Here is a 14,014-nt window from a genome sequence, read left to right as displayed (position 1 = left end):
GGAACGGAGTCTCCATGGCCCCGTGCACCTCTGCTTTTGCAGGAGAGGAGTGGAAAGAGGTCTCCCGGCTTTTCTCTCTTCCCATAGAAATGCCTGGACCCGCACTGCCTTTCCAGAATTCCAAAACCTGCTCTAAGGGTTAGAAACACTTTTTGGAAGACCAGAAGGTACTGGATTTGAGAGTGGCTTGGAGATCTCGACAAAATAAAAAGGGAAAAGGATGAGGGGATGTGGGGCTCAGGTTCTTGGGTCTAAAAGGAGCTAGACACAGAGCAGGTTAGAAAGTTGCTTCTCTGTTGTCCCCTGATGATCCTGCCTCTTAATAAACGGATCAGTATTAGAATAACAACCACCACCACTGCAGCAGTAGCTAATACTTGCTGAGTGCTTACTTACTAAGTATACACCAGACACAAGTCTGAGCTTTTTGCATATTAATTCCCTTAAGCCTCCTACCAGCTCTATGGGCTAGGGATAATTACTTCCTCATTTTAGATAAGGACACTGAGGCACAGAGAAATAAGCAACATCCAGAGAGAGGCAGGGGATACTCAATCCAAGGCTATCGGGCTCCGGAGTCAAGCTCTTAAGCATCAGACTGTGCTATCTCTCTCAAAGCTTCTCCCGGCACATGAGAGGTGCTCCATTAATGTTTATTGGGCAAATCAACAAGAACAGGGTATTTGTAAAACAGCCAGGGCCAGATGAAACCCAGAACCAGACCTAGTTCTTGTTGCCGAGTCACTGGGAAGTTTCTAGTGTTGGCACGCAGGACATGCTCACTAAAAACGAACTAAATGAAAGGATGGGCAAGTAGAAGGTTGTGGAAGGACCCAAGATCTAGACTGACAGGCGGAGCTCTGGACCCACCATCCTTATAAGAGACTAGAAACGGTGTTTCAGTGAGCTGGTCAAACCCGGAGCTTACAACAGTGTTCAAAGGTGACAGAAATCACAACAGTGATGACTATGGGGGTGACAGTGACTGAAAAGGTGTGCATGTCTGAAGTGATGTAAGCATGCCATTTCTTTAATGGGTGTTGATTACTTGGGTTTATAATTTGCCAAAACGCAACTGAAACTTAAAATCTGTACATTCACTGTATGTAACTGTTAAATGAATTTAGAAATGAAAAATAAATTGTCTATCTGGGACTCAAAAATTGAGATCCCAAGGGCCAGCACTGATGAATGCAGGCTGGAGGTGACAAGTGACAGCAGGGAGTGGCCCCCAACCCAAGCCGGATGAGCTGGGGGAGAAGGGCTGTGCTTCTTCCTCCTCGGAAGGAGTGCATCCAGGCCACATTGCCTGAGGCTCTCTCTGCCCTTTCCATGTTGTAGTCTCTTCAACTCATTCCCACAGAGGGTGAGCACCGCCCCCACCCCGGGGTGGGGGGAATGGGTGATTCAGAAAGGACCCAGGCTGGCCCTTGGGAGAGCGCCAGACACCCTCCCCATCCCCCTGCCACAAGTGCAGGATGAAAGGACACACATGTCCATGGAGACATACAGCTGCAGAAATCGACATTTGCAAGCTCATGCACCAAGGTCCCTTCTGCTCTCTGCTTCCCTCTGCAGCTCCAGGGAGATGAAAGGAGACGTCTGGAGGGGGGATCCGACGGTAAGCCCCAACTTACCAGGACTCTGCCCGCAGGGCCCTGGCTGGCCACAGTCACGCCAAGCCACATATCCTCAATGATGTGGTTAGGGTTACCTGTGGGCATGAGAAGACTCATGAGCCAGGGCACCTCATCCCATCGTCTAGGCATCCAGAGCCTCCAGAGGGCAGGAGTTGGTCCCTCCCAGATCTCCCACTCCAGCAGGGCCACCTTCCCTCCCTGCCTTCCCCAGCCCATCACAGTCTGAGCTCCACAAATCCCATCTGGTCCCACTCTCCCCTAGGGCTCCCTCTTCCCAGCTGGACAAGAAAGCACTTGAAACTGCCCAGCCAAGCCTTCTGTCTCTTCTAGTCATTCTCTCTGTGCTACCTCCTCCACCAGGCTCCTGACCCAGCACCAGTTCCTAAGCCCTCTTCTCACTTTTCTCCTTGATGTCCATCCGCTCACAGTCATTCTTGTGGGCAGTGAGTGGGCACAGGTACACAGCACCAGTCCGGTTGGTATAGCCATCAGGCACAGCGAGGTCCCGGGGGGCACCAGCCAGGAGCCTGGGGGCAAGAAGGTAGTAGACTCAGGCTCACACTCGCCAAAGCCTGCTTCAAACAACTCACTACTTGATGTACATGCACCGAGCATCTGCTCTGTGCCAGGCCAAGAGCAGGAGACGAATGGTTCCGTGCCCCTCCCTCAAGGAGTGCCCAGGGTGGGGAAGGCAGGCAAGGAGACAGACACCTGTGGTCAGTGTCTCATGAGAGGAAAGCAGGGATCAAACCAGCCCCGCCTCTGCATGGGGGCAATCAGGGAGGCCCATAGAAGAGTACCTTGGCCTGAGTCTGAGGATGCTGCCCAGGGCTCACCAGGTAAAGAAGGGGAGGAGGGGCACTGCAGGCTGAGGTCGGACATGTGCAAGAGCCAGGAATTGTGAGCAAAAGGGTGACTCAGGCATCTGCAAGGCCCTCGGTACAGCCGGAGGCCAGAAACACAGGGAGGAACAAGAGGGCAGGGTGAGAAGGGAAGCTGTGGAGGGATTTTAAGCAAGGCAGAAACATGGCGAGATCTGGGTTTGGAAGGACTGTTTTGGTATCTGACTGACATAAGCAGATCTGGTTTGGGGAAAGAACGCTTGGCTTCTGAGATAAAGGTAGATGGGAAAAGAAGAAGGTGGCATTGTCCTGGCACAAGATTCAAACTTCCAGAGATCCGGGGAAAGGATGTGTGAGGGGGTGGGGAGGGGTGGATAGTTGGGTCCCACCTCTTTAAGCCATCGGAGGACTTAGATCTTGGGGTCGTCTGAAGAATGTGGGCAGGGAAGGACAACTGACCCCAAACCCCAGCTGGGTGAGCTGAGTCAGCAGGGTCCTTAAGGGACCCTGGAGTGTCTTCTCGCCCCCTTTCTACCACATTGAGACAGATTTACGAGGTATGGGGGTGACAGCAGGAGAGCTGGGTACCTGACCCTTTGGGCAGAATGGTGCGCATGAGAGTGGGGGTGGATGAGGACTGTCAGTCACCTTGTCCCCAGTCTGCCTGGAGCCCATCTTTAGGGATGCCACCTGCAAGTCCCTACAAGGGTTCTTAGGGTTCTAGCAGCCCATCCCATCCCAGACAGGCGACTAGAGGAGAGGAAGGCAAGTGATCAGCCTTGACATATTCTCTCAAAAGGTAGTTCCTGGACCACTAGATTAAAAAATCCCTGTGATATTTGTTCAACAGGCAAATTCCTTCCCCCACCACAGACAGCCTGAGTTTAATCTGAGAGTAGAGCCCTGGAACCCGCATATTTAACATATACCCCAAATATTCACATCATGGTTTGAGAACCCAGCTCTACCACCCCTTGCTCTCCCAGCATCATCTGTCAGCAGCCTTTGGACATTCTGCCAAGACCACTTCCTCAATCCTGCTGGACCCCGCCTCCTGGGTGGCAGACATCTCCCAGGTACTCCTCCATCTGCCCCGGCAATGCTGGTTCCTGAGGCTCCCAGCCCAGAACTGGGGCGCCAGGCCTCCTGTTAGAGCCTGGATATGCAAAACAACAGCCCTGCCTGCAGCTCCTGCCTGGGACCTGAGAGAGAGGGCGGCAGGGATTAGGCAGGGCCGGGCCTGGGCATGCAGGGGCCTGGGTGCTTCCGCCCACTGGGTGTCAGGAATGCGCTGCCTGGGGGTGCCGTGAAAGGACCGCTGCCTGCACCTCACAACTCAGCTCAGACCTCACCCTGGAGAACAGTTCCTGAGAGCAGGGGTGCAGCTTCTCTGTGCAAAGCAGGGCGGGCAACTCCAACAGAAGGGCGGGCAGGGGACCAGCGTGACAGCCAGGCCCTGTTAGTCATCCTTGGTCTGGGCTGAGGTGGGTACCTAGTGAGCCCATGGCCTCACCACCTGTAGACATCTGCCCCCTGTGTGCCTGACAGGTGAGAGCGGGGAGCCACTGCCTGTGGAAAAGGAATATTTCATCCTTGGAGCTGAGGGGTCTGGTTCTAGGTATGTTCTGCCTCAATGGACAATTTCCTTTCCCTCTGAGCCGTGAGTGCCTCATCTGTAAAATGGGCCAGCAGCTGCCCCACCAGCCTCCAGGATGGTTGGGGGAACAGTGGGTTCATTCTTTAGAAGGGCCTTCTGACTATGAAGCCAAGGCCCATGTGAGCACGGTGGTTCTGCTTTCTTGTGGCACCAGGATAGCCCCAGCACACCCCCAGGCCTTGCTCTGGGGACCCAGGAATTTCTGCCCTGCCAGAGGAGGGGATCTAAAGCAGCGCGCACTGGGCAGACTAGTTCAGGTGTTTGGATGGGGCAGAGGGTAATGTGGAAGTAACACTTCTGGGGCTGAAAGACACCAGCCGATCAGTCAGGTCAATGGGCTACTGGCAGCTAGTCATTCGAGGGTGGGAGCTCAGATTTGGCTGGAGATAGCAGCTGGGGGTTGGCTACAATGACCTTGAAGGGGTGGGTCCAGGCCTCAGTGGGCCAGGGGTCCCTGGAGAACCCAGATTGCATTCCAGGGCGAGCAGTGCAAGAGAAGTGTTGCTATGCCTGTTGCTTTCTAGGCCCAAGTTTAAGTGCTGGAATGGCTGAGGAGCAGGTGGCCACACCCTCCCAGCAGCCTCATCTTAGAGGGAGTGGCCTGAGGGACCCCCTCCTCTTAGCCTCCTGTGGTACAGAGAAGGCAGAGCTGGGCATGAAGAGCAATCAGATTGACATAAAACCCCTTACTACCTATACCCTTTCCACTCTCACCCTGCACCAGCCTGTGCCCACTGAGGGGCAGTGGTTAAGACCCTAACCCTAGCCCTGCATCCCAGGCCCCTCCCTCCCTAGAGATTCCACAAGATGCTCCCCCCACCTCCCTGGAGTATTTTTAGCTCCTACTCGGCCTGTTTAGAGGCCCTTTAAGGCCCTCTGGCTCCCAGCCCAGGATCCCATGGATCTACAGCCAGAGGACTGGGAATAGAAGGGGGAAGGAGGGTGTGCAGAGGGCCGGGTCCAGCTTCCTCCATCCACAGTCAGGTGTGGGAAAATCCAGAGGGTGGGAAAGATCTTTTCGTTGCTGTTGTAAATGAATGTAAGTTACTAAGCAAATGAGCACACTGCTCCTGCTGTTGGACCTGGTCCAGATCAGATCAGATCCGAAGCTGATCCCTCCCAGACCACCACTGAGGTCACCCTCTCAGCAGCGGTCAGAAGTGGGATGCAAGTCAGGATACTTTGTTCAGCTCTTGCAGCAAGGGAGAAAGGAGATTGGACGGCCTCTCTCCTAGAGTCAGGCTGGGCTGGGTGGGAGCTGGTGCCCCTCCAGGATGAGTAAAATGACCTCTCAAGGGCTTTCAAACAGCTGCCTCTTCTACTTTTTGGCTCCAGCCAGACAGCCCCTCCTGGCCTTTGTAGAGGCCCCTGGGCTCCAAATCCAGAGAAGCCCTTTCTCACTCCTGCCACTCCCCCCGCCCCAACCCACCACTCTTCCTGGGGCAGATCAAAGCTAATGCAACAGCCAAGTAGAAAGCAACAGAATCAAAGGAGGCTGGGGAACAGGGCCCAGGGGTGTCAGGGCACCAGTCAGTTCACCCCAGAGAAGTCTCCCTGGGGCATACTGGGGCGGGATGATGTTCAGAGAAACAGCCCATAAGATTCAACTTCCCAGATGCATCACCTCAGGCAGGCACTGGGGTGGCCCCAGGGGAAAGACTTCAGTTAACACTGAGGGGCCAGCGAGTCCAACACTCAGGCCATGGGCCCCCACGCCTTACTCCTTTGGCCAGAAAGCCAGTGAGGGAGGGGCCCACTCCAGCTCTGAGTGCTTGGGTGGGGTCAGGGGCAGTGGGGTAGGGGCTCTGTGCCAACCCTCTGCCTGAATTGGCCGTGTCCCCAGAGGCCACTCCTGTGTTAGCTGAAACTGCAGCCTCTTCGTCCTCCCCAGCTGCCCCTAGTCCCCTTTCCGCTCTGGTGACTCAGCCTAGAATCCCAGCACCAAGCTGGGGAAATGAGAGAATGAGAGAAGACAGGAGAAAGAGGCCTTGCTCAAGCCTCCAGTAATAAAGAACAAGACTGTTTTTCTCATTTCTTCTCCCTCTCTCTGGCTCCTTAGTATTTTTTCCCACATCTGATCCCTTAGGGCATTTTTCATGTCATTTAACCTCAATCCCTCTTGCTGTTAGTTCTGACCAAGCCCTTTTCACTTCATTTTCTACAAGATCAGGCTGCCCCTACCTCCCATCCAGTTTTAAGTGCCTTGGCCTGGCTTGGTCATTGGAGAAAGCCAGAGAAAAAGGACACTACGGATCCAGGCCTGCTTGCAGCCACAGCTGCTCTGCCCATTTCCTCTGGCATGAGCCTTGCAGGCTGCCAGGTGCCTGCCCTACCCAAGGAAACATGTTTTAGGAGAACAAGTAAGCCTGGTTCCTGTCTACCTCAGGTATGACCTCATCTTCCAGGAGCTGTGGCCACTCCCTGCCCCAGGCTTCCCAAACACCCTCATTTCCAGGCCAAGGCCCCAGGGTATCTCCCATAGTCTACAAGGTCAGGTCAGACCAGGACACTTGGATTCCCAGGACGGAATGACAGAACAGGTACCGGGGGAAAGCAGGGGAGGTCCGTGACCATCTCCCAGAGGAATAGTCCCTCTGCTTCCCCAGGGGTCCTCACGCATCTCACTAAGAAGCCCAAAGCACCCTGGTCCTCTCCCCTTCCCTGCCCTGCTCCTGATCACCAGGAAACTGGAGATTCCGGAAACTGGAGATTCCAGAGACTGCGAAGTTGGGGCTGGGGTTACAGTAAGCCTCTGATATCGTGGGCATGGAACCTCAGTCTAGAGATGAAGGTGATGGGGAACAAAGACACATCTTCATTTTTAACCATTACTACAATAAGGCCTTCATTGAGAATATAATGAAAACTATGCTTTTCCCCCCTCCTGGCTCCAGAACAATGCACAGACATGCATGACTTTGCATATATTTCCCTGTATCTCCTGAAAATCTGCAAGGAACTCCAGGCTCAGCCTTTGTTCAGGATCATGAACCCTCCCCCATTTTCCAAAGGGACTTTGAAGCTAACAGAATATAAGACTGCCACTTGACTTGCTGGTTCCCCTGAGCTGTGTACTCAGGCAGCTGTTTACATCTGGCTACACAGCTGGCTGCAGCTAAGCCCAGCTGGCCCAGCTGGTTCTCCCTAAGGGTCATGGGGCAGAATTCAGTGAGATGAAGAGATGAGCCAAGATGTAGAATCACCCCTGGAAAGACTGAAGATACCCAAATAAGTCACCCAGAACACTATCTAGAACTACCTGTCATTCTGAGATTCATCAGTTTTAGAAACTTCTGGGCTCCTGAAAGGCCTAATGCCATCTCTAGCTGCCTAGGAAGAAAAGCAGGACTCTTCCACTAAGTCACCTTGAGTGAGGCCCTTGGTTAGCACAGAGCCCTCAGCTGATGCAGTATTTACCCCAAATCATCTCCTTAAAACTTCACTATTACCTCCATAAAGAAAGTGCCCTAATATGTGAAGAGTCAGGTATTAGTGACGGATTCTAGATGGGAAACTAGTAATGTGATTGGGAGCCTCTTCTCTCTCCACAATGCCAAGTTGCCTTTTATAGACCAACAGAGGCAGGAAGGCATATATAGATCCAAGCTGAACCCCTTTCTCGGGAAAACGGGTCCAGAAAAGGGAAATATCCTGCTTAAGGCCACATAGCAGAAAATAAAAATTAAAAAAGGTGGGGGCGGGGGGAGTATTGCATATTACAGAATCTATTATTTCCTCCAGCTTTCCATTACCTACCCTTGCTTTTCTGATGTTCTCTTTACACTACATTCCTTTATATTATGTTGATTCAGCAATGAAAATCTGAAAATCTTTTTCTGAGCTGGGGCAGAAAGAGCACTAATACAGAAACTTAAGCTGATGATCACTTAGGGTCTCCAAAAGATGGAGGACTGGCTAAGGCCAGACCGCAGCCGCGGGGGCCGGGTTGGGAAGGGTGTGGTGGCCCTAACCTCTGCAGAAGCCAGATGGAATTGAGGCCAAGTAGGCAGGTAGACTGGGCAGGGGCTGGGCCAGCAGGGCAGGGGCCAAGGCTGAGGCAGAGTCTGGACTTTGGACATTCCAGCTTCCTCAAGTTTCTGCAGGTTCCAGCCAGAATTGGGCAAGGTTTCAACACACCCTTTATCTGACCCTGTCCTCTTGCCCGGCAGAGTTTGACATCTCAGTAAGTCAAACAGAAGAGCCCAAAGAAGGCCTGCCTGAGCTGTCCTAACAGCCTTCCCTCCTGGACAGCCTCACCTTCCCCAGCTGCCCTTTTCCTCCACCTGCCAACCTCAGCACACTGAGCCCACGCAGAGAAACTTCTCAAACTTGGACATGCCCCTCTGGGCATGACATAGGGTGGGGGGGTGCACAACATAAGCAGCTGGATGTGTCTCCTTCCCGTCTTTCTTCTCTGTCTAGCTCTTTCCCCTCCTTCTCCTTGCAGCTGTTGGGGAAGGAGACCAGAAGAGAAAAACACTATTTCCCTCCTGAAACCAAAACAAACACACTCAGGGTTGAAGATTCAACATGAATCCGTGGAATGCGAGGAGAGGAGACGTCTAGCGGGAGGGCGTCACTGCCGGGGTGGGGGTGGGGTGGGGGGGTGGGGGTGCAGGAACCCCTTGGGGAGTTGAGACAGCTCCTCCTCTCACTGCTACTCCGCATCCTCAAGGGGTCTGCAGGAGCTCCTGGACAGCTCCAGCCACCCAGACTCGCCGTCACCTCTCTCTCCAACCACCAAGCACTTGAGAAGGCCCTCCAGTCTGGTTCTGCGCACGCAGGGTGTGGCTGGCGGGGCCACACACTAAGTGTGAGGTGGGGGCAGGCTTAAATGCATATGGCCGTAGGTTCCTCCCGGGAAAGGGGAAAGGCGTTTATCTTGCAGTTCTCCCCAGTTCCCAGCCCTGGAGAGAAGAGGCATTCGGTACACTAAATTCCCGGTTCACTGAATGGGAGGGGTCTCAGGAAACGCGGACTCCACTTCTATTCTCAACAGAGGTTTAAAAGGCTGAGGGGCTGAGTCTAGACAGGTTCTGGCCAGGACAGCACTTGCAAATGATTACTGCCCCCATCCCACTTCCAATCCCTCATTTCCCGCCAAGCTTCAGCAGCAGGAGAGCTGCCTAGGTCCCCGCCCTCTCAATCTTCGCTCCCAGAAGCCGATGGCCTGCGAGCCTGGAAGCCACCGGGCCCTAGGGCTCGGACTCAGCTTGAGATCCGCATCCTATGCGCACACTCTCCCTCCCACCCCACTCCAGCCAGTTTCACTTACAGGTAGCGCTGCTGTCGCTCTGTCTGCCGATGGAGGGCGACCGAGTAACCGAAGAGGCTGCCCGGGTTCCCGGCCTCCTTCACCACCAGGAATCGGGTGTCCAGGTTGAAGGCGGAGGCGGCGCGGTTGCTTGCGGCCACCATCAAGGCAAGCATGCCGAGCAACGGGCGTAGGACGCCGGCGGCGCGGCTGGGGCCGGGGCCCATGGCTGCCGGCGGGAACCTGGCCCCTGGCGAGAGCGAGTGAGGGCGTGGAGCTGGGAGTGAGGACTTGTTCACCTGCTCCCCCGCGCCACCGAAGAACGCTCCCGCCGGCCGCGTAGTTAAGCCCCGCAGCGCTGATCAGTTTCTGGCCCCCAGACTTGGTCAATTTTACATCCGCTCACGGTCTGAACGCTCAGATTTCCCTCGGAGGTCCGCGGGTCTATTCTGCCGCCTGCGCTGTCCCGGGTCACCGCCCCCCTGTCCTGGGCACCCTGCCCCTCAGCTCGCAACGGCCGCGCCCACTTGGCCGCACAGTCGCCTCCGATCCGGGTTCGGCGGCGGATCCGAGCAGGCAGACCAGTCCACCGCAAGGAAGACAGAGAAGGAGGGGTGTCCCCCCGCACGCGCCCCGCCTCCCCACGCCCAGCCCCGCACCTCCCCACCTTGCGCGCCCAGCCAGGGCTAAGCTTTCCTTCCGGGGAAAGAGAAAAGGTCCCGGCTCGGCCGCCGCCTCTTAAAGGGGCAGCACCGCCCCTCCCTCATCCTTCCTGAGCCGGCTCCGCCCTCTCCCCCAAACACCTGTCGGGAGACCCCAAAAGCTTGGATTTCCACTCCCCTCCGCTTGCTCCTCCAGAGAAGCGTCGCTTTCCGAGCAAGATGGATTGAACGGGCGGGGCCGGGGGTGGGATTTGTCCCTTTGCTTTGCTGCGGCCGCTGGAAAGGCCGCTCCGGGCGCGGCCACCTCTGTGGGTCCGGCTGGAGAGTCCCGGCATTGGCGCATCTGGGAACCAATATCCTCGAGCCACCGGCTGGCAGGCTCTACTCTCCTCCGCCGCGCTGTGAGTCCCTGAGAGGTTAGCGGTTTCTGAGCGTTCTTCCTGGTACCCAGCCCCTTTACCTTCCTTGTCAAGATTTTTTCCTTTTACCCACTTGTTCCCACCCACTTTGACCCGGGCGGGGAATGGTCTCGCAAAATCAGACAGATATTTAGCAGTGGTAATAACCAAGCATCGCTAATTATAATTAGCAACGACAGCGTTTTTCCCCACGGGCTACGCCTTCTGACATCTACTGTATCATGGATAACGAGTCGATGTAGAAAGAAGTCCCTTCTCTTTAGAGTGCCTCCGTAGCCAGGGAGCTAGGCTCAGACTGTACCCATTTCTGATCCACCCTTGCCTTCAAGCCCCAGCCCAGCAGAATCCCCAAAGTCCCTTCCTCCCACCCAGGCTCTAACTGAGTGTTTGGAGACTGGGCAAGGACTTCAGCCCCGACAGGTATGTCGTGGTGGCACCAGGTTCAGTTAGCTAGGCGGAGTCGAAAGATCTGGTTCTCCGCAGAAGAATCTAACTAAATGGAAACTTGAAGAGATCACTCTGTTTTCTTGAGTCTAACTCAGATTTCTTTTGTTGCAGCACAAAGACCCATTTCCCCTGAGCATTCTTTTTTCTAGGCTTTAGGAGATTTCTTACTGTGGTACAGCAGTTCATTCTTCAGAGCTTACTTCTCAAAGTTCATTTTAGAGCCCCTATCTCTGAGAGTTTATGGTAATAAGATCACCATATTGTAGTGCTTGGGCAGCATAAACTATGCTACCTGCTTTACAAATATTAGTAAATTAAATCCTCACAACAATCTTTCAGGTGTTATCTCTGTTGTAAGGTGAGAAAACTGAGGCTCAGTGAGGTTAAGCAACTTGAAGGCTATGCAACTTGGATTTTAATCCTATGCTTTCTGACCCTAGAGCCCTTCGTGACCACTTGTGCTAATAATTAACATTCAAACCATACACAGGGCACATCTAGGTTTGGTGGGGCCTGAAGCTTGTACAGTTTGAAGCCCTCTTTAAGGAAAAGGATAAAGAATTAAGAGTACAAAATTAGATTCAGAGCATGGGAAGGGACTCAAGCTGAACTTCTTTTTATGAATCCTTTCACCTACAGACTCTCATTTCATTGTCATTTGGCCTCATTCAACTTAAGGAGAAAACTAGATGTCCAAGGTCACACAACTCATGGGAGGCCAGAGCTAGAACTGGAGGCCACTGGCCACAGCTGTGTCTTTAAGACACAAATTCCAGGCAGATGTTGGTTGGAAAGCCAGACACGCTTGAACAAAAGCAGCTGTGATAGCAGCGTTTCTCTAAAGTGTTTGGGGAGAGGACACTTGTCCCTGTCTGCCCTTGGAGCAGCATTTGTTCCCAAGCTGTGACTCTCAGAGCTGCCCAGCCTCTTTCCACAGGCCACTTTGTGGCCCAGAGCCTCCAGGAGTTAGGAGATGTGGGACTAAGGAATAGGAAGCTCATCTGGATTGAACAGTCACCTTGCTCTCCTTCCAGTTGGCTGCTGGGTCCTCCACCTAATTCTTGGAGAAGGGGAAACAGCCAGGACCAGGAACCCAGGGGCCAGGGTGGACACTCAGTGTGGACAGGGGTCCCGCCTGAAACAGCTTTGAGAGTTCTGTCATGACAGATGGGCTCCATGCCAGGTGTTATCTCTTTGGCCATCCCAAACAGGAATGACCAGCATGTCCGATCCCAGGCTTGGGAGCAGGAAAGGGATGAGGGATGGTTTTTCCACTGTGGGGGAGTTTCCAGAGGGAATGTGGAAGTGGGAGCAGGGGGCAGCTGGTAGGGGGAGGGCCCAAGCTAAGAAATCTGGAGGCTTCCCTGGTAGCTCAGCTGGTAAAGAATCCACTTGCAATGCAGGAGACCCTGGTTCAGTTCCTGGGTCAGGAAGATCCCCTGGAGGAGGGCATGGCAACCCACTATAGTATTCTTGCCTGGAGAATCCCCACGGACAGAGAAGCCTGGCAGGCAACAGTCCATGGGGTTGCAAAGAGTCGGACATGACTGAGCACAGCACAGCAGACAGATCTGGGGGAGATGGAATGAAGGTGGAGAGATGAAGGGACTGGAAGGGTCTCTGGGCTGGAGAGATGCGGAAAGAGAAATCCACAGTCCAGTGGCATTATCATCCACAGCCTCATCTCATCCCTCAGTTGACTTTATCAGGCCAACTCTTCCCTGTAGAGAAGGGAGCCACTAGAGATGTTGACCCAGAGAACAGCATGTGTAACGAGGAGTTTGAGACCGTATTTTGATGGCTGACTGCTGACACCTCGTCAGCTGTCCCCTCTCCCTCTTCAGCCTGAGTGCTGTGCTGCCTCCTTTGGTGTCCATGGGAGATCTGAACCATGCAAGCCCCTTTCCTCACAAATGCTCGCCCAACCTCACTCCCTCACCACAGTAAAAACCCCGGCCAGTCTCCTTTCCTCCCTCTCTCAAGCCGTTTTGGACCTGCTTGAGAAGGCGGCCCTGTTTCTCCAGAGACCTCAATTTTGTAAATAATAAAACTTTTCATTCCATCTTGGCGTGCGTGTGATATCATCAGTCTTGACACTGAACCAAATCTTGGATTGGGGGTCCATCTGTCTCTGTGGGTGACCACGACAACATACAAACTGTGGGTTCTGCTGTAGCGTGAGAGAGGCTTCCTGGAGGAGGAATATCTGGACAAGTGAGAAGGAAAGGACTAGCAAGAGGGTGCCTCCAGAGAGAGGAAAGCAGAAGAGTAGGGCTTAGCTTGGGGTACAGTTTTCCCAGTTGTAATATGAAAACATCAGATGCTGTAAAGGACCTTCCATTTATTCCATTTATGTGTTCATACCAGCTTTCCTCTGCATCCCGCCCCATGCAACACTCCGCTTGCCCCCATCTCACTCTCCCAGATCCCCAGACCACACCACTTGCTCACTCATTTCTCACAGGAAAGTCAGCACGTAGATGGAGAGATATGGATGGAGTAGAACTGTGGTGCCAAAAGGGCTGAATGCAGGCTATCTTCTGCCCTCTCACCTTGTACAAGTTACATGTTGCCTATGTGACTATTTGTTTCTGAATGTTTTAGGTACATTTGAATTCAGAAAGGGAGCTAATGTTTACTGAGCACCTGCCATGTAGCCAGCCCTTTATTTATATCTTCTAATAGCTTTATGAGGTGGAGATGTCCTCACTTTACAGCTGAAAATACTGAGATGCCCAAGGTACTCAGGTACCCAAGATACCAGGCATCCTGCTTCCCCCATGCCCCAATTATCTTGGCTGCTTTCTGTTCTTCTAAGTCTCTACAGCTTAGAAGTCACGTCCCTGAAGTAGGGATTTTGCCCTCACTGGAACCTTATCTCCTTGGGCACCAGCCTCCTCTGAGGGCACACCCAGTAGTAGTCTTTGGTTCTTTGCCCCTGACCCCTTTGGGGTGGCAGCAGGAACCCTGGTGACCTCCCTCTTTGCCCTCTCTTGGTCCTCCTTCCTCCCCGTCTCTTCCCAGCACCTCACCCCCTTTGCAAGACTCCTCAGCCCACCCTGGGCTTCTGTTCTTGCTCCTCCCTCTGCCTCC

At 53.7% G+C, this 14,014-nt stretch overlaps 1 protein-coding gene across 2 annotated transcripts in view; it reads right to left on the bottom strand.

The window, feature by feature from the left end:
• ITGA3 (integrin subunit alpha 3) overlaps positions 1–10,865 on the bottom strand; it is a 29,406-nt gene extending 18,541 nt beyond the window's left edge. For both annotated transcript variants that reach the window (XM_040245682.1, XM_040245681.1), the window contains exons 1-3: positions 9,415–10,865; positions 2,040–2,167; positions 1,638–1,714 (exon numbers count right to left, since the gene is read on the bottom strand). In XM_040245682.1, the coding sequence (XP_040101616.1) occupies positions 1,638–1,714; positions 2,040–2,167; positions 9,415–9,620 (411 nt within the window). In that variant the 5' untranslated portion in view covers positions 9,621–10,865. The remainder of the gene's footprint in view (positions 1–1,637; positions 1,715–2,039; positions 2,168–9,414) is intronic.
• Between the last annotated feature and the right edge of the window lie 3,149 nt (positions 10,866–14,014).

The sequence above is a fragment of the Oryx dammah genome, unplaced genomic scaffold (assembly GCF_014754425.2).
Source record: "Oryx dammah isolate SB20612 unplaced genomic scaffold, SCBI_Odam_1.1 HiC_scaffold_8, whole genome shotgun sequence".
Lineage (NCBI taxonomy): Eukaryota > Metazoa > Chordata > Mammalia > Artiodactyla > Bovidae > Oryx > Oryx dammah.
This window is presented reverse-complemented; position numbering and strand designations above follow the sequence as displayed.